Here is a 17,902-nt window from a genome sequence, read left to right on the forward strand (position 1 = left end):
CAGCAGTAAATTCCAACGTTCCCTCCCACCCCCGCCCCCAAATGGGACCCCACGCCCCGGAATCTGACCCACCTTCGAATTGTTAGAGACCATTGTGAGGTGGTAACGTGATAGGGAACATAAATGTGACTGAACTAAAGTGAGAATCAGGAAATAAATCGTCTGCACAATTTAACGGGACTTTCTCATTCTTCCCCATTGAAACTGCACAGAGGAAGGAGTAGATTGTTCCCGTTGTTTGAACATTAGAACACAGTACAGACCATTCGGCCCACTCTGTAACCTACTGTAAGATCAATCTAACTCTCCCCTCCCTCACAACCCTCCATCTTTCCTTCATCTACATGCCTAACTCTCTTAAATGCCCCTAATGTACCTGCCTCGACCACAACCCTGGCAAGACATTCCACACAACCTGTGTTAAAAAAAAGATTACCTCTGACATCCCTCCTATACTTTCCTCTAATCACCTTAAAATTATTGTTCCCCTGCCAGAACTTAGCCATTTCTGTCCTGGGACAGAGTTTCTAGCTTTCTACTCAATCTGTGACTCTAATCATCTTATACATCTCTTATCATCTTCTCTCATTCTCCTTTGCTCCAAAGAGAAAAGGCCTAGCTCACTCAATCTATCCTCATAAGACATGCTCTTAAATCCAGGCTGCGTACCAGTATGTCTCCTCTGTACCCTTTCACATCCTTCCTATAATGAGGCAACGAAAACTGAACACAATATTCCAAGAGTGGTCTAACCAGAGTTTTATAAAACTTCAGCATTACCTCATGGCTCTTGAACTCAATCGTCCACCCAATGAAGGCCAACGCTCCACACGCCTTCTTAACAACCCTGTCAACTGGCACAGCAACTATGAGGGATCTGTGGATGTGGACGCCAAGATCCCTCTTCCTCCATCTGCCAAGAATCCTGCCATTAACCCTGCACCCTGCCTTCAGGTTCAACTTTCCAAACTCTATCACTTCACACTTTTCCAGATTGAACTCCATCTGCCACTTCTCAGCCCGGCTCTGTATGCTGTCAATGTCCGGCTGTAACCTTCAGCAACCTTCTATGCTACCCACAACTCCACCAACTTCACATCATCTGCACACTGTTAAGGGCGCAGCCCTGCCACCTAAGGCATAGTTTAAGACTGATCTGTTTCATCAATTAACCTGCTCCTTAGTCATATATTTGTAATGCCTTGTAATGTTTCACTGCTAAGGCAATGGCTTCTTTGTAAGGTTTCACTGCTGAGGGCATAGTCATAGTCATAGTCATACTTTATTGATCCCGGGGGAAATTGGTTTTCGTTACAGTTGCACCATAAATAATAAATAGTAATAAAACCATAAATAGTTAAATAGTAATATGTAAATTATGTCCATAAATTATGAAATAAGTCCAGGACCAGCCTATTGGCTCAGGGTGTCTGACCCTCCAAGTTTGATGGCCACAGGCAGGAATGACTTCCTATGACGCTCTGTGTTGCATCTCGGTGGAATGAGTCTCTGGCTGAATGTACTCCTGTGCCCACCCAGTACATTATGTAGTGGATGGGAGACATTGTCCAAGATGGCATGCAACTTGGACAGCATCCTCTTTTCAGACACCACCGTCAGAGAGTCCAGTTCCATCCCCACAACATCACTGGCCTTACGAATGAGTTTGTTGATTCTGTTGGTGTCTGCTACCCTCAGCCTGCTGCCCCAGCACACAACAGCAAACATGATAGCACTGGCCACCACAGACTCATAGAACATCGTCTGGCAGATGTTAAAGGACCTCAGTCTACTCAGGAAATAGAGACGGCTCTGACCCTTCTTGCAGACAGCCTCAGTGTTCTTTGACCAGTCTAGTTTATTGTCAATTCGTATCCCCAGGCATTTGTAATCCTCCACCATGTCCACACTGACCCCCTGGATGGAAACAGGGGTCACCGGTACCTTAGCTCTCCTCAGGTCTACCACCAGCTCCTTAGTCTTTTTCACATTCAGCTGCAGATAATTCTGCTCACACCATGTGACGAAATTTCCTACCGTAGCCCTGTACTCAGCCTCATCTCCCTTGCTGATGCATCCAACTCTGGCAGAGTCATCCGAAAACTTCTGAAGATGACAAGACTCTGTGCAGTAGTTGAAGTCCGAGGTGTAAATGGTGAAGAGAAGGGGAGACAAGACAGTCCCCGTGTAATGGTTTCTCTGTAGCAGCAATGTTTGGGTTATGACTAGAGATAACAGGGGGCTTTGGAATGTATGCTGGCCAATGAGAGGCATGTTGTTCTTTCTTGTGGGTCTGGCAGCAGGGATTTTGCGGTCTTTTGTCGGCGACAGATGAAGAGAGAAGATGCGAGTGGAGAGGGTTGGTAGCCCGCCGGACAGAGTGGACTCAGAGTGAGGGTCCGATGGTCAGCGATGCTCGGAGGAGGCCGATGGGGGACAAATGGACAATTCTGTGAGCTCCAACATGCACTTTAGACTGTTTCATTAAAATGGGTCCTTTTTCTTTTTATTCTTTACTAACCCTATTTAGATTTATAAAGTTCAATCATTGAATTGCATACGGTGTACTGTCTGATATTTTGTGTTTTGGATTTGTAACCGGGCAACACATCACGCAGCATCCACACGAACGAGGTTTCTCAGTTTGGCCGGGTCAGAGGCTGTCTTCCCCTGGACGAACACAAGCTGGCCGAACCTCAGGGTTACTTCTTCATGCTGCCATCACTCAGCACTGTAACACTTGGCCGGGGTATATTTTAGGTACTTGGAGTTTCATCATTATGTGCCACGTCACATGATGTGGGCAATCGTGATCTTTATCTGAGAAGTAGTGAGGGATTGTTGCCTGTGGGGAAGACCTGCTCCACCCACATCCCCTTGCTGCCACCATTACTCTCCTCCCCAGCCACGACCAGGATCGCTCCTGGCAAATTTTTCTACGGAAGTGGTTTGCCATTGGCTTCTTCTGGGCAGTGTCTTTACAAGATGGGTGACCCCAGCATTTATCAATACTCTTCAGAGATTGTCTGCCTGGCATCTGTGGTCACATAACCAGGACTTGTGATCTGCACTGGCTGCTCATACGACCATCCACCACCAGCTCCCATGACTTCAAGTGTTCCTAATCAGGTTTAAGCAGGTGATACACCTTGCCCTCCAGCAGAGGGGAGTGCCTTACACCTTCTGTGGTGGACACGTATCTCCACCCCACTACAACTGTGCAATAGATGCTAGTATTGAATAGTTAAAGGGTTTCTGCTAGTTAGGATGTGCTACCGTTGTAAATACATAAATCTGTGAATTCACCAGACTATACTCCATATGTTAATGTTATGGCAATTGAAATGGTTATTAATCATTTATTGTTATATTTATGTTAAAGTAGAAATGTAGAAAAGATCGTTTGTCTCTGGAGTGAGATCCCCTTGCATTCATCTGGAGGTTTACTGTGTAAATAAATATTTCCATTAGACCATATGGAGCAGAATTAGGCCATTCAGCCCATCAAGTCTGCTCCGCCATTCTATCATGGCTGATTTATTATCCTTCTCAACCCCATTCTCCTGCCTTCTCCCAGTACTTCCTGACTGCTCTGCTATAAATGCACCCAAATGTCATGACCTGCACAGCTGTCTGTAGCAATGAATTCCACAGATTCACCACCTTCTAGCTAAAGAAATTCATCCTCATGTCTGTTCCAAAGAGATGTCCTTCTATTCTGAGACTGTGCCTTCTGGTCCTGGAGTCCCCATTATAGGAAACTTAAGACTATAAGATAAAGGAGCAGAATTAGGCCATTTGGCCCATCGAGTCTGTTCCACCATTTCATCATAGCTGATCGAATTTTCCTCTCAGCCCCAGTCTCCTGCCTTCTCCCCATATCCCTTTATGCTCTGACCAATCAAGAATCTATCAACCTCTGCCTTAGATATACATGAAGACTTGGCCTCCACAGGTGCCTTTGGCAATGAATTCCGCAGACTCACCACTCTCTGGCTAAAAAAAAATCCTCCTCTTCTCCATTCCAAAATGACAGCCCTCGATTCTGAGCTGATAACCTCTGGTCTTAGACAGTCCCATCAGAGGAAACTCTATTAAGGCCTTTCACCATTAGATAGGTTTCAATCAGGTCACCCCTCATTCTTCTAAATTCCAGTGAATCCAGTCCCAGAGCCACCAAACCGCTCACAATACTCCAAGTGAGGCCTCACCGGTGCTTTATAAAGTCTCAACATTACATCCTTGCTTTTATATTCTAACTCTCTTAAAAAGAATGCTAACATTACCTTTGCTTTCCTCACCAATGTCTCAAATTGCAGATTAACCTTTAGGGAATCCTGCACAAGGACTCCCAAACTCCCTTGCACCTCAGATTTGTGTATTTTCTTTCTTTCATTTCTTCTACCAAAATGTATGACCATACACTTCCCGACACTGTATTCCGTCTGCTATTTCTTTGCCCATTCTCCTACTCTGTCCTTCCTTAGCCTACTTCCTCAAAACTATCTGCACCTCCACCTATTTTCATATCATTTGCAAACTTTGGAACAAAGCCATCAATTCCATCATCTGCATGTTTACTCTTGTTTATAATTCCATTATCTAAATTATTGACATATAATGTAAAAAGAATTGGTCCTCAGATCCCTGTGGACCACCACTAGCCACTGGCAAATCAACCAGAAAAGGTTCCATTTATTTCCATTCTTTGCCTCCTGCCAATCAGCCACTACTTTATCCATGCTAGAATCTTTCCTGTAACACCATGGGCTCGTAGCTTGTGAAACAGCCTCATGTTTGGCACCTTGTAAAAGGTCTTCTGAAAATCCAAGTACATAACATCAACCGATTCTCCTTTCTCTATCCTGTTTGTTATTCCTTCAAAGAATTCCAACAGATTTGTCAGGCAAGATTTTCCCTTGAGGAAACCATGCTGGCTACAGCCTGCTTTATCATCTGCCTCCAATCACCCTGAGACCTCATCCTTAACAATCAACTCCAACATCTTTCCAACCACTGAGGTCAGGCTAACTGGCCTATAGTTTTGTTTCTTCTCTCTCTCTTCTTGAAGAATGAAGTGACATTTGCAATTTTCCAGTCCTCCAGAACCATTCCAGAATCTTGTGATTCTTAAAAGATCATTATTTATGCCTCCATAATTTCCTCAGTCCCCTCTTTCAGAACCCTGGGGTGTAGATCATCTAGTCCAAGTGACATAACTACCTTCAGATCTATCAGTTTCCCAAGAACCTTCTCTCTAGATGTGGCAACTTCACACACTTCATGACTCCTGACACCTGGAACTTTCACCATAGTGCTCGTGTCTTCCACAGTGAAGATTGATGCAAAATACTCATTCAGTTCATCTGCCATTTCCTTGTCTGGCATTACTATCCTCTCCAGCATTGTTTTCCTGTGGTCCGATATCCACTCTCACCTCTTTTACACTTTACATATCTGAAGAAACTTTCAGTTCTTTGATTTTCTTTTTGCTGTTTCAGCATATTGTGGGCCAAATGGCCTGTTCTTCTGCTGTACTGTTCCACATTCTAAAATATATAAAAATGAGTAGTGAGGTCCATTCACAAATCTGATGGTGGAGGGAGAGAAGTATTCCTGAAACATAGGAGAATGAAGAGATTGGTAGAAGTACGCAAACTTCTACAGATAGTGAAAATGCAAGCAGGCTTGTTCCCCTCACAGAATAAACAGTTGATGTTTTGGGCCGAGACCCTCCCTGCCCCCCCCCCCAACTTCTTATTCTAGCTTCTGCCACCTTCCTTTCCAGATCTGTTAAAATATCTCGGCTCAAAACGTCGACTCCATAGATGCTGCCTGACCTGCTGAGTTCCTCCAGCATTTTATGTGTGTATCACCATGGTTTGGGTCAGAGTTTACTTTGGACTCCAGTCACTCTCCTTGGTGTGGTGTTCCCAGGTTTTGGTAACCCTCAGTGTCTGAACATTGTGAGCCAGCAGAACCTCTCGTAGGGAGGGGCATTCATCTTGTGAGCTTATTGTGACCGCCTGAAACTGTAACTGGGAAATATGTATATGTGGAGAGGATGGCTGAAAGAAGATTATAGCAGGAAGGCAGAGGGGCGGTGTTGGTCTGTAGGCAAAAATGAAATCAAAGCATTAGAAAAAGGTCACACAGGGTTGGAAGGTGTGGAATCATTGTGCATAGAGCGAAGGATCTGAAAGGGTAAGAAGATCTTGTTGGGAGACCCCCAAACGGTAGTAAGTATGCAATCTACAAATTACAATGGGAGATAGAAAATGCATACCAAAAGGGCAATGTTACAAAAGTCATGGGGGATTTCAATATGTAGATAGATTTGCAAATCAGGTTGGTGCTGGATTCCAGGAGATGGAATTTCGAGAGTACCTATGAGATGGGTTTTTAGAACAGCTCATGGTTGAGCCCACTAGGGGAATTCTAGATTAGGTGTTGTGCAATGAACTGGAATTGAAGAGTTTAAGGTAAAAGAACTCTTAGGGGTAAGTGATCATAACATTACTGAATTCACTCTGAAATTTGAGAAGGAGAAACTAAAGTCAGATGTGTCAGTATTACTGTGGGGTAAAGGGAAGTACAGATGCATGAGAGAGGAGGTGGCCAAAATTGATTGGAAAAGAAGACAGGCAGGGATGACAGCAGAGCAACAATGGCTGGAATTTCTGGAAGCAATTCGGAAAGTACAGGATGTATACATCCCAAAGAGGAAGAGTATGCTAAAGGCAAGATAATATTACCATGGCTAACAAGAGAAATCAAAGCCAATAAAAAAGACAAGTGTATGGTCATGCACTTTGGTAGAAAAAAATGAAAGGGTTGATTATGGTGAGTACCTGGGGTGAAACTGGATGACAGACTAGAGTGGAGCACCAACACAGAGGCCATGTACAAGAAAGGCCAGGGTCACCTCTACTTCTTGAGGAGACTGAGGTCTCTTGGAGTATGCAGGCCTCTCCTTCACATGTTCTACCACTCTGTTGTTGTCAGTACAATCTTCTATGCGGTGATGTGCTGGGGCAATGGCATCAACACGGGTGATATCAACAGGCTCAATAAACTGATTAGAAAGGTTTTCTCTGTTATAGGAGTCACACTGGAGGCTGTGGTAGAACCCTACAAAAAATCCTGGACAATGTTTCTCACCCCTGCATGCCACCTTGACTGAATGGAAGAGAACCTTTAGTAACAGACAAAGACAACTGCACTGCTCCAAACAGACTATATGAGGTCATCCTTACCCTCGCCATTAGTCAACCTACAGCTGGGGAAATGATGACCCCCCTCCTGTTAGACTGTTTGTGGTAACTTATTTTTTATTCTTTCTTACTTCTCTTCTAGAATTTGTATATCTGTGCACTTGTACTGCTACTGTGGCACTGTAATTCCCTGTGGAATCAATAAAGCATCTATCTATTTTCTAAATGGAGAGGAAATACAAAAAAACTGAGGTGCAAAGGGACTTGGAAGTGCTTGTGCAGGATTCCCAGAAGGTTAATTTGCAGGTCCTGTCTGTGGTGAGGAAGAGAAATGCAGATTGGATGGGTTGCACCTGAACTCGGGGTGGGGGGAGCAATATCCTTGCAGGTAGGTTTGCTAGCATGGTTCGGGAGGGTTTAAACTAATTTACGAGGGGGATGGAACCCAGAGCGATAGAGCAGTGAAAGAAGTGCATGGAGTAAAGCCAGATCTAACATACAGAGAGTCTTTGAGGAAAGAGAAGCAGAATAAATGGTGTAAAGACAGTAAGGTAGAAGGGCTGAAATGTGTGTACCTCAATGCAAGAAGCATCAGGAACAAAGGGGATGAACTGAGAGCTTGGATACATACATGGAATTATGATGTAGTGGCCATTACAGAGACTTGGCTGGCACCAGGGCAGGAATGGATTCTCAATATTCCTGGATTTCAGTGCTTTAAAAGGGATAGAGAGGGAGGAAAAAGGGGAGGAGGGGTGGCATTACTGGTCAGGGATACTCTTACAGCTACAGAAAGGGTGGGTAATGTAGCAGGATCCTCTTTTGAGTCAGTATGGGTGGAAGTCAGGAACAGGAAGGGAGCAGTTACTCTACTGGGGGTATTCTATAGGCCCCCTGGTAGCAGCAGAGATACAGAGGAGCAGATTGGGAGGCAGATTTTGGAAAGGTGCAAAAATAACAGAGTTGTTATCATGGGTGACTTTAACTTCCCTAATATTGATTGGCACCTGATTAGTTCCAAGGGTTTAGATGGGGCAGAATTTGTTAAGTGTGTCCAGTATGGATTCCTGTCACAGTATGTGGACAGGGCGACCGGGGGAATGCCATACTAGATCTAGTACTAGGTAATGAACCGGGTCAGGTCACAGATCTCTCAGTGGGTGAGGATCTGGGGGACAGTGACCACCGCTCCCTGGCCTTTATAATTATCATGGAAAAGGATAGAATCAAAGAGGACAGGAAAATTTTTAATTGGGGAAAGGCAAATTATGAGGCTATAAGGCTAGAACTTGCGGGTGTGAATTGGGATGATGTTTTTGCAGGGAAATGTACTATGGACATGTGGTCGTTGCTTAGAGATCTCTTGCAGGATGTTAGGGATAAATTTGTCCCGGTGAGGAAGATAAAGGATGGTAGGGTGAAGGAACCATGGGTGACAAGTGAGGTGGAAAATCTAGTCAGGTGGAAGAAGGCAGCATACATGAGGTTTAGGAAGCAGGGATCAGATGGGTCTATTGAGGAATATAGGGAAGCAAGAAAGGAGCTTAAGAAGGGGCTGAGAAGAGCAAGAAGGGGGCATGAAAAGGCCTTGGCAAGTAGGGTAAAGGAAAACCCCAAGGCATTCTTCAATTATGTGAAGAAAAAAAGGACAACAGGAGTGAAGGTAGGACCGATTAGAGATAAAGGTGGGAAGATGTGCCTGGAGGCTGTGGAAGTGAGCGAGGTCCTCAATGAATACTTCTCTTCGGTATTCACCAATGAGAGGGAACTTGATGATGGTGAGGACAATATGAGTGAGGTTGATGTTCTGGAGCATGTTGATATTAAGGGAGAGGAGGTGTTGGAGTTGTTAAAATACATTAGGACAGATAAGTCCCTGGGGCCTGACGGAATATTCCCCAGGCTGCTCCATGAGGCGAGAGAAGAGATTGCTGAGCCTCTGGCTAGGATCTTTATGTCCTCGTTGTCCACGGGAATGGTACCGGAGGATTGGAGGGAGGCGAATGTTGTTCCCTTGTTCAAAAAAGGTAGTAGGGATAGTCCGGGTAATTATAGACCAGTGAGCCTTACGTCTGTGGTGGGAAAGCTGTTGGAAAAGATTCTTAGAGATAGGATCTATAGGCATTTAGAGAATCATGGTCTGATCAGGAACAGTCAGCATGGCTTTGTGAAGGGCAGATCATGTCTAACAAGGCTGATAGGTTCTTTGAGGAGGTGACCAGGCATATAGATGAGGGTAGTGCAGTGCATGTGATCTATATGGATTTTAGTAAGGCATTTGACAAGGTCCCACACGGTAGGCTTATTCAGAAAGTTAGAAGGCATGGGATCCAGGGAAGTTTGGCCAGGTGGATTCAGAATTGGCTTGCCTGCAGAAGGCAGAGGGTGGTGGTGGAGGGAGTACATTCAGATTGGAGGATTGTGACTAGTGGTGTCCACAAGGATCTGTTCTGGGACCTCTACTTTTCGTGATTTTTATTAACACCTGGATGTGGGGGTAGAAGGGTGGGTTGGCAAGTTTGCAGACGACACAAAGGTTGGTGGTGTTGTAGATAGTGTAGAGGATTGTCAAAGATTGCAGAGAGACATTGATAGGATGCAGAAATGGGCTGAGAAGTGGCAGATGGAGATCAACCCGGAGAAGTGTGAGGTGGTACACTTTGGAAGGACAAACTCCAAGGCAGAGTACAAAGTAAATGGCAGGATAGTTGGTAGTGTGGAGGAGCAGAGGGATCTCAGGTTACATGTCCACAGATCCCTGAAAGTTGTCTCACAGGTGGAGAGGGTAGTTAAGAAAGCTTATGGGGTGTTAGCTTTCATAAGTCGAGGGATAGAGTTTAAGAGTTGCGATGTAATGATGCAGCTCTATAAAACTCTGGTTAGGCCACACTTGGAGTACTGTGTCCAGTTCTGGTCACCTCACTATAGGAAGGATGTGGAAGCATTGGAAAGGGTACAGAGGAGATTTAGCAGGATGCTGCCTGGTTTAGAAAGTATGCATTATGATCAGAGATTAAGGGAGCTAGGGCTTTACTCTTTGGAGAGAAGGAGGATGAGAGGAGACATAATAGAGGTGTACAAGATAATAAGAAGAATAGATAGAGTGGATAGCCAGTGCCTCTTCCCCAGGGCACCACTGCTCAAAACAAGAGGACATGGCTTTAAGGTAAGGGGTGGGATGTTCAAGGGGGATATTACAGGAAGGTTTTTTACTCAGAGAGTGGTTGGTGTGTGGAATGCACTGCCTGCGTCAGTGGTGGAGGCAGATACACTAGTGAAGTTTAAGAGACTACTAGACAGGTATATGGGGGAATTTAAGGTGGGGGCTTATATGGAAGGCAGGGTTTGAGGGTCGGCACAACATTGTGGGCCGAAGGGCCTGTACTGTGCTGTACTATTCTATGTTCTATGTAATTCTTTTCTGGCTCCTCATGTGCTTCATTTGTTCCTAAGTTTTACATACTTTTTCTTCTTGACTAAATTCATCACCTCTCTGGACCACCAAGGTTTTCTTATCTTTTCATTCCTGTCCTTCTTTCTAACAGGAGCATACCTTTCCTGTGCTCTGTGCAATTGATCTTTAAACACCCTCCACATATCTGATGTGGACTTGTCAGAGAAACACTGCTCCCGGTCAATGCTTTAGTTCCTGCCTAATGTCCTTGGAATTCGCAATTTAAAACTATCCCACAAGGACCATGCCTATCCTGGAAGATAAGGAGTTGTGATCACTGTTCCCTGACTGCTCACGTACTGGAAGGTCAGTCACCCTGTTAAGGCTCATTGTCCAGTACAGCCCTTCCTCTCATTGGACCACCTACATACTGATCTAAACCCCTTACACTAAGAAGGTCCCAGTTGATATCAGGGAAGTTGAAATCCCTCAGGACAACCACCCTGCTATTTTCACATTTCCTTACTGTTCACATATCTGTTCCTCAATGTCCCAGTGATTATTGGGGTGGGGGCCACAATCCGATCAGTATGATTGCGTACATCCTATTCTCGAATTCTACCTAAATGAACTCAGTATCTGACCCCTCCACTATGTCTCCTGAGTGTCCCTGATTCGTAGTGCAACTCCCCCTCACTTTACCTCCTTCTCTATCTTTACTAAAACCTTGAAAACCTGGAACATTAATCACCCATTCCTGCCTCTTTCTCAATGAGGTTTTGGTCACAGTTACATCGTAGTTCCATGTACTGATCCATGCTCCAAGTTCATCACCCTTACCCATAGTATTCTTTGCATTAAAATACACACGGTTCATCTATCTGACCCGTTATTTCCACTTTGCCTAGGAATACTTTCCCTGGCATTTACCTTCTTGTTCAATCCCTCACTTACTGACCCGGTCCCAGCCCACTGCAAAACCAGTTTAAACCCTCCCCAGTAGCAATAGCAAACCTTCCGGCCACGACATTGGTTCCCCTCCTGTTCAGCTGCAACTGTTTCCTCTGGTACAGGTCATCCCTTTCCCAGAAAAGATTCCGATGATCCAGGAACCTGAAGCCCTGTCCCCTGCACCATCTCATTCATTTGTGCTGTCACCCCATTCCTACCTGCAGTAGCCCGTGGCCGGTGAAGTTAGGAATGGGATAATAGCATATTATATTATAATTTATGGTGGCTAGATCGTAATTTTTATGTATTGCAGAGCACTGCTGCCACAAAACAAATTTCACAACATAATTTTAAAGTGATTGTTGGAAAGTATGGGGGGGGGGGTAATATTGGAAGTAGTATTTTTTTTTTACACAGAGAGTGGTGAGTGTGTGGAACGTGTTGCCAGTGCTGGTAGTACAGGCAGAGACGAGGGGTGATTGATAAGTACGTGGCCTAAGGTAGGAGTCAATTTTAGAAAACCTAGCACATTTTTCAACATAGTCCCCTCCTACATTTACACACTTCGTCCAGCGCTCCTGGAGCATACAGATCTTAGACCTCCAAAAAGTGCCCAGAGTGAGATAGGTTCATGGCCTAGGGTAGAAGGAGATGAGTTATACAGCTCTCGTTACATGCACATGCAGTTCAACTCTGTGTGAGTGATTATGCAGAAAGTTTGAAGTTAATAACTCATCAGGGGTGATTGATATGCTCCTCCTAAGGTAGAAGGAGATGAGTTATTAATTTCAAATTTTCTGCATAATCACTCAAAGAGTTGACCTGCATGTGCATGTAACAAGAGCTGTATAACTCATCTCCTTCTACCTTAGGCCACAAACCTATCAAACACCCATCTGTGGACACTTTATAAGATCCGTATGCTCCACGACCGCTGGACTAAGTGTGTAAATGTAGGAGGGGACTATGTTGAAAAATAAATGTGCTAGGTTTTTAAAATTGACTCCTTCTACCTTAGGCCACAAACTTACCAATCGCCCCTCATTCATTAGGAGACTCTTAGGCAGTCACGTGGAAGATAGAAAAATGGATGGTTATGTGGAAGGGAAGAGCTAGATAGAGTCTGATCAGGTTAAGAGGTTAGCAGAACATTGTGGGCCAAAGGGCCTGTACTGTGCTGCTCTATGTTTTATATGTCAGTGAAAATAAACCTGATTCTGACCTGCTCCCCCTCTCACTTGCATGTGCTGGCTCCTTTCCCTCCTTACTCTGAGGCCTGCTGCTATCCCCCTGCCTCTGCATGCTGGGCCGAAGGGCCTGTACTGCACGGCACGGTTCAAAATTCCTATTCCTCGGATATCTGCCTGGGACTGAAACACCTGAAGTCATGCTGGGGGTGGGGGTTAAATGTGTGTCCACACCAAGGCCAAGCCCCCCAGCACCCTTATGCCATCCTGTGTCTGCTGGGAAGGGGTTGGGAAGGATTCACTCGTCACCAACACCCATCCCAAGCATCGGAAATAAAACTCTGTCCTCTGTGCACCCACACAAACACCTGCCCTCCATTTAACGCCCCACTGCAATCACCAAAACACTCAAATTCCATGACAAAGTTATTGCAAAAACATTTAAAATATTGGCACAAATATCTTTAAAAACATTTAAAATCACAAATCCAATTTTCTGCCGGCTAGCTGATAAGTCACAGTGATTTTGTTCATAGTACAGCTGAATTATATAATTTATAATCATACAAAGAATGATTAAAACCCATTAAAGCTGGAGTAATACAGTTCACATTTACAGAGAGGCTAGAGACGTACATTAAAATGGTCTGAGATGCACAGAATATTTCTTTTCTTTCAGTAATAGTTCAGATCTTCACCCTTAATTCTCAGAATTGTGGGTTTTCAAAGGCCAGTTGCTGAATTAGAACTGAGGTCATTACCAATGAAGTTTCAGACATTTAAAACGTTGACACTACTACCTTTGGGCAATTCGAGTTGCTGAAACCTCTCCGTGCTGGAAATCCTTTGTGCACTGGGAGAAACAAAACTCCCCACCTATTACTGGTGACAGCTTTCGGTTTCTTGTCTTCCATGACCTCCCAACGGCTGTGGTTACTCTGGAGTTACAAGTACTGTTCGCCAAGGAGTGACCACTACGTCAGTGTAGGAGATGCCCCCACCCCTGGAGGACTAGTTAACCTTGGGCAGCATAACACTCACAACCCGCAGAAAGCATCTCTTGTTGGGAAGGAAGGATTTGGAATGGCAACTGGATCTTGGACTGTGTTCTATCATCAGGAATCCCCTCAGCAATTTGTGCTGGGGGAGTTGGGTTGATGCTAACTGTGAGACCTCATTACTGCAGTAGTTAGTAGTCACAGAGCACAACAGCACAAAAACAGGGGTTTTGGCCCACCTAGTCCGTGCCAAACTGTTATTCCACCTAGTCCCATCGACCTGCACCTGGACCATAGCCCTCCCATCCACCTATCCAAATTTCTCTTCAGTGGTGAAATTGGACCCGCATCCCTCACATCTACTGGCAGCTCGCTTCGGACTCTCACCACTCTCTGAGTGAAGAAGTTCCTCCTCATGCTCCCTTTAAACCTTTCACCTTTCATCCTTAACCCATGACCTCTAGTTTTAGTTTCATCCAACCTCCGTGGAAAAAGCCTGTTTGCACTTACCCTGTCTACACTCCTCATAATTTTGTATACTGTACTTCTTTCCAATCTCCCCTCACTCTCCTACGCTCCAGGGAATAAACCCCTAACCTATTCAGCCTTTCTCTATAACCCATGGGCGTGATGGGCTAGCCAGCCTGTCTCTGCGCTCTACGTCTCCAGGAACCCAACTGGGACAGCCTGAGGAGGAAGGACCACGAACAGCAGAGAGTTGTGAGCCCAGGGTTTGGGAGGGGGCTGGTGGGTGCATGTGGAGAGGGGAACAATGATGGAAACCGATGACGTTTGGTAGTAGCAACATCTTCAGTGGCCGTGAACCTCCAGAGCTAACCACATCTGTTGACATTGGCTCCCAATTTTCTAACACAAACCCAGCAGCGGCCCCCATGGCGAAAGCCCTGATCAAACACATTCAACACTCCACGGAAGGCAGCAGTAACCAACAAGGTCATTTAGGAATTTACGGAACCGGGAGCAGAACGGGCTTCTGTTGGTAAAATCTCTGCAGAACAGTCAAGCGTTAACGAGCTAGAAATGGGCTTTGCCCCAGTGCTTTGGAGACAAACTCCGCCCTCAAGTACAATTGGATCTATTTTCCCATGGTCAAATGTCCACTTTAAGTCCGAAGGGGATTAATTTTGTGCTCTTATCATATGAAATAATGTCGTGGGAAAAAATGGTTTCTGCATTCTTGGGGTCGTATCTATGGAGATAACCCACATTGGAAGCTGAGGTCAGGTGTGCATGTACCTACACTGCTAGAAGCCCCAGGCGGAAGCACAGGTACAGGAATTTTGGCACTTTCCCTACAGCCAATGGGAACTCAGTAATTTTCTATCAAGTACTAGAAAATTCAAAACCTGACACCTGAGCAGGTATGATGCCAGGTGGCAGAGAGGCCAAGACCTCCCTGAACCTGGACGGGACAAGACTTCGTCCTATTCCTAAGTGCCAAAACTACATTTGAACCACCTACACAAATTAAAGTGTGAAAGGGAACAGCAGTGGACAATGGTCGACCAGAATCCATTGGCAGGAGATGCCCACCGGGAGATGAAGCCCCATGTCATTTCACCACAACCTTGCTGCCACTGCCGGGCCTTTCCAGGTGTTTCAAGTCCCAAGTCTTTGCTCCAATGTTGTGTGTTTCTGGATGTTTCAGGTCCCAGGTCTTTGACCCACTATCGTACAGTTCCACAGGCTGTAGGTCCCAAGTGCTTGCCCCAGTGACATGCAGGTTCAACGTTACCACCTCACAGAACATTCCCTGATGTTGCAGGCCCTGCGTCTTTGCCCCAGTGACACACAGTTCCAAATGTTGTAATTCCTGAGCCCTTATCCCACTGCTCTGTGACTCCAGACGTGACAGGTCCCGGGTCATTGCTCCCTGGTGCCGTGGAGGGTCTCGAGATTCCTGAGGAGATGTCCCACTGCCGCAGCCCACCTCCCCCATGCTAGGTGGGGTAGGTTATGGGCCTGATCTTCACCACGGGCGACAGGTTGACCCTCAGGATCCTCTGCGCCTTCCTCCGCACCTCCTCGTCTGAGGACGGCTCGTCCACCTTGATCACCTTGGACCTCAGCAGCTGCAGCCTGTTGGCCGGCTTGTCCTCCACGGAAGCGCTCCTGTCCCCGGCGTGGGGCTCCCGGCTCGGCTTCTTGGCCCCAGCCCTCCTGTCGGGATAGCGGTGCCTGCGGGATTCCCGGCAGGGGACGGCCCGCAGCCTGACCCCAGAGGCCGGCGGGCGAAGCCAGCCTCTGCGCGGCGGCGACCTGGGGTTGGCCTGGGGCTTGGGCTGCCGGGGGCTGGGCCTGGGCTGCGAGGCGGAGGCGGCGGGGGGCACCCGGCAGGTGCTCGAGGTGTAGCCGTACACGTCCTGGCTGCGGAGCACGGTGGGCAGGCAGCCCTCCTCCCTCAGGCCCTGCACCAGGCTCAGCAGCTGCCTCTGCGAGTCCCGGCACTCGGGCGCCAGCACGGCCAGCGCGTCCCGCAACGCCCGCGGGCCCACCACCGACACCCGCGACCAGGCCTGCACAGCCGGCCCTTCGGGGGCCAGAGCCATGGGGCTGGGCTCAAGGCTGAACCCGGGACTGAGGCCTCCGGTCCGGGGCCCGAAGTTCAGGATTGTGTCTACGGCTGGGGATTGGTGCCCGGGGCCCAGAACCTGAGGCCTGGTCCTGGGGCCCGCCACTGAAACCTAGGGCCGTGGCCTGGGATTAGCCGGTATCTGACGTCCAATACCTAGGCAGCGGTCTGGGGCTGAGCCCGAGCCTGGAATGCGGAGCCTGCGGTCTGGGTCAGGCCGAAGTCGGGGACTAGGCCTGAGCCGAGCCCGCGGCTGCCTCGCCTTTGCCGACTCTTAGCCTCCGCCGACACTGCGCGGCATCGCTCCCGACCTGCAGTCCAGCGGCGGCACCACCACTCCAATCTCTCACCGAAAGGCTGGTAAACTTGAGCCCGAGGCTTCGGGCCTTCGGGGTCGATCCGACCGGAAGTTCACGGTCTGTCCCCGCCCCCTGGCGGGCCCCATATGACCTCATGTCCGGTCTAAACGTCACACGGGTTTAGTCTGCAGAACGGGAGGGAGCGCCGCACTCTAGGGGTCAGCGAGGGTGCATCTGTCTGTAGGCGGGGTCAGTGAGGGAGCGCCTCACCGGGGGCGGGGCTCCGAACTGTACGAGGCATCCGTGAGGTAGCTGCATCCAGCGGGAGTTGTCGGTGAGGGATCACCTCACTATGGGAGTGGTCAGTGAGGGAGCGCCTTACAGTGGGAGTGGTTAGTGATGGAGCTTCACACTGGGAAAGGTCAGTGATGGAGCTTCACACTGGGAAAGGTCAGTGAGGGAGCTTCACACTGGGAGTGGTCAGTGAGGGAGTTTCACACACTGGGAGTGGTCAGTGAGGGAGTTTCACACTGTGGGAGTGGTCAGTGAGGGAGCTTCACACTGGGAGTGGTCAGTGAGGGAGTTTCACACACTGGGAGTGGTCAGTGAGGGAGTTTCACACTGTGGGAGTGGTCAGTGAGGGAGTTTCACACTGTGGGAGTGGTCAGTGAGGGAGTTTCACACTGTGGGAGTGGTCAGTGAGGGAGTTTCACATTGGGAGTGGTCAGTGAGGGAGTTTCACACTGTGGGAGTGGTCAGTGAGGGAGTTTCACATTGGGAGTGGTCAGTGAGGGAGTTTCACACTGTGGGAGTGGTCAATGAGGGAGTTTCACACTCTGGGAGTGGTCAGTGAGGGAGTTTCACATTGGGAGTGGTCAGTGAGGGAGTTTCACAGTGAGGGAGTTTCACACTGTGGGAGTGGTCAGTGAGGGAGTTTCACACTGGGAGTGGTCAGTGAGGGAGTTTCACACTGTGGGAGTGGTCAGTGAGGGAGTTTCACACTGGGAGTGGTCAATGAGGGAGTTTCACACTGTGGGAGTGGTCAGTGAGGGAGTTTCACATTGGGAGTGGTCAGTGAGGGAGTTTCACACTGGGAGTGGTCAATGAGGGAGTTTCACACTGTGGGAGTGGTCAGTGAGGGAGTTTCACATTGGGAGTGGTCAGTGAGGGAGTTTCACACTGTGGGAGTGGTCAGTGAGGGAGTTTCACATTGGGAGTGGTCAGTGAGGGAGTTTCACACTCTGGGAGTGGTCAGTGAGGGAGTTT

General features: G+C 47.5%; 1 protein-coding gene across 1 annotated transcript; it reads right to left on the minus strand.

Annotated features, from left to right (window-relative positions):
* Positions 1–13,166: 13,166 nt before the first annotated feature.
* Positions 13,167–16,758, minus strand: LOC134357142 (coiled-coil domain-containing protein 71-like). The gene has a single exon (XM_063068440.1). The coding sequence runs from the start codon at positions 16,312–16,314 to the stop codon at positions 15,706–15,708; it is 609 nt and encodes a 202-aa protein (XP_062924510.1). The 5' UTR covers positions 16,315–16,758; the 3' UTR covers positions 13,167–15,705.
* Positions 16,759–17,902: the final 1,144 nt, after the last annotated feature.

Source organism: Mobula hypostoma, chromosome 15 (assembly GCF_963921235.1).
Source record: "Mobula hypostoma chromosome 15, sMobHyp1.1, whole genome shotgun sequence".
Lineage (NCBI taxonomy): Eukaryota > Metazoa > Chordata > Chondrichthyes > Myliobatiformes > Myliobatidae > Mobula > Mobula hypostoma.

Coding starts and splice junctions, on each gene's coding strand:
- LOC134357142 (XM_063068440.1), bottom strand. CDS start 16,314: ATGGCTCTGGCCCCCGAAGGGCCGGCTGTGCAGGCCTGGTCGCGGGTG.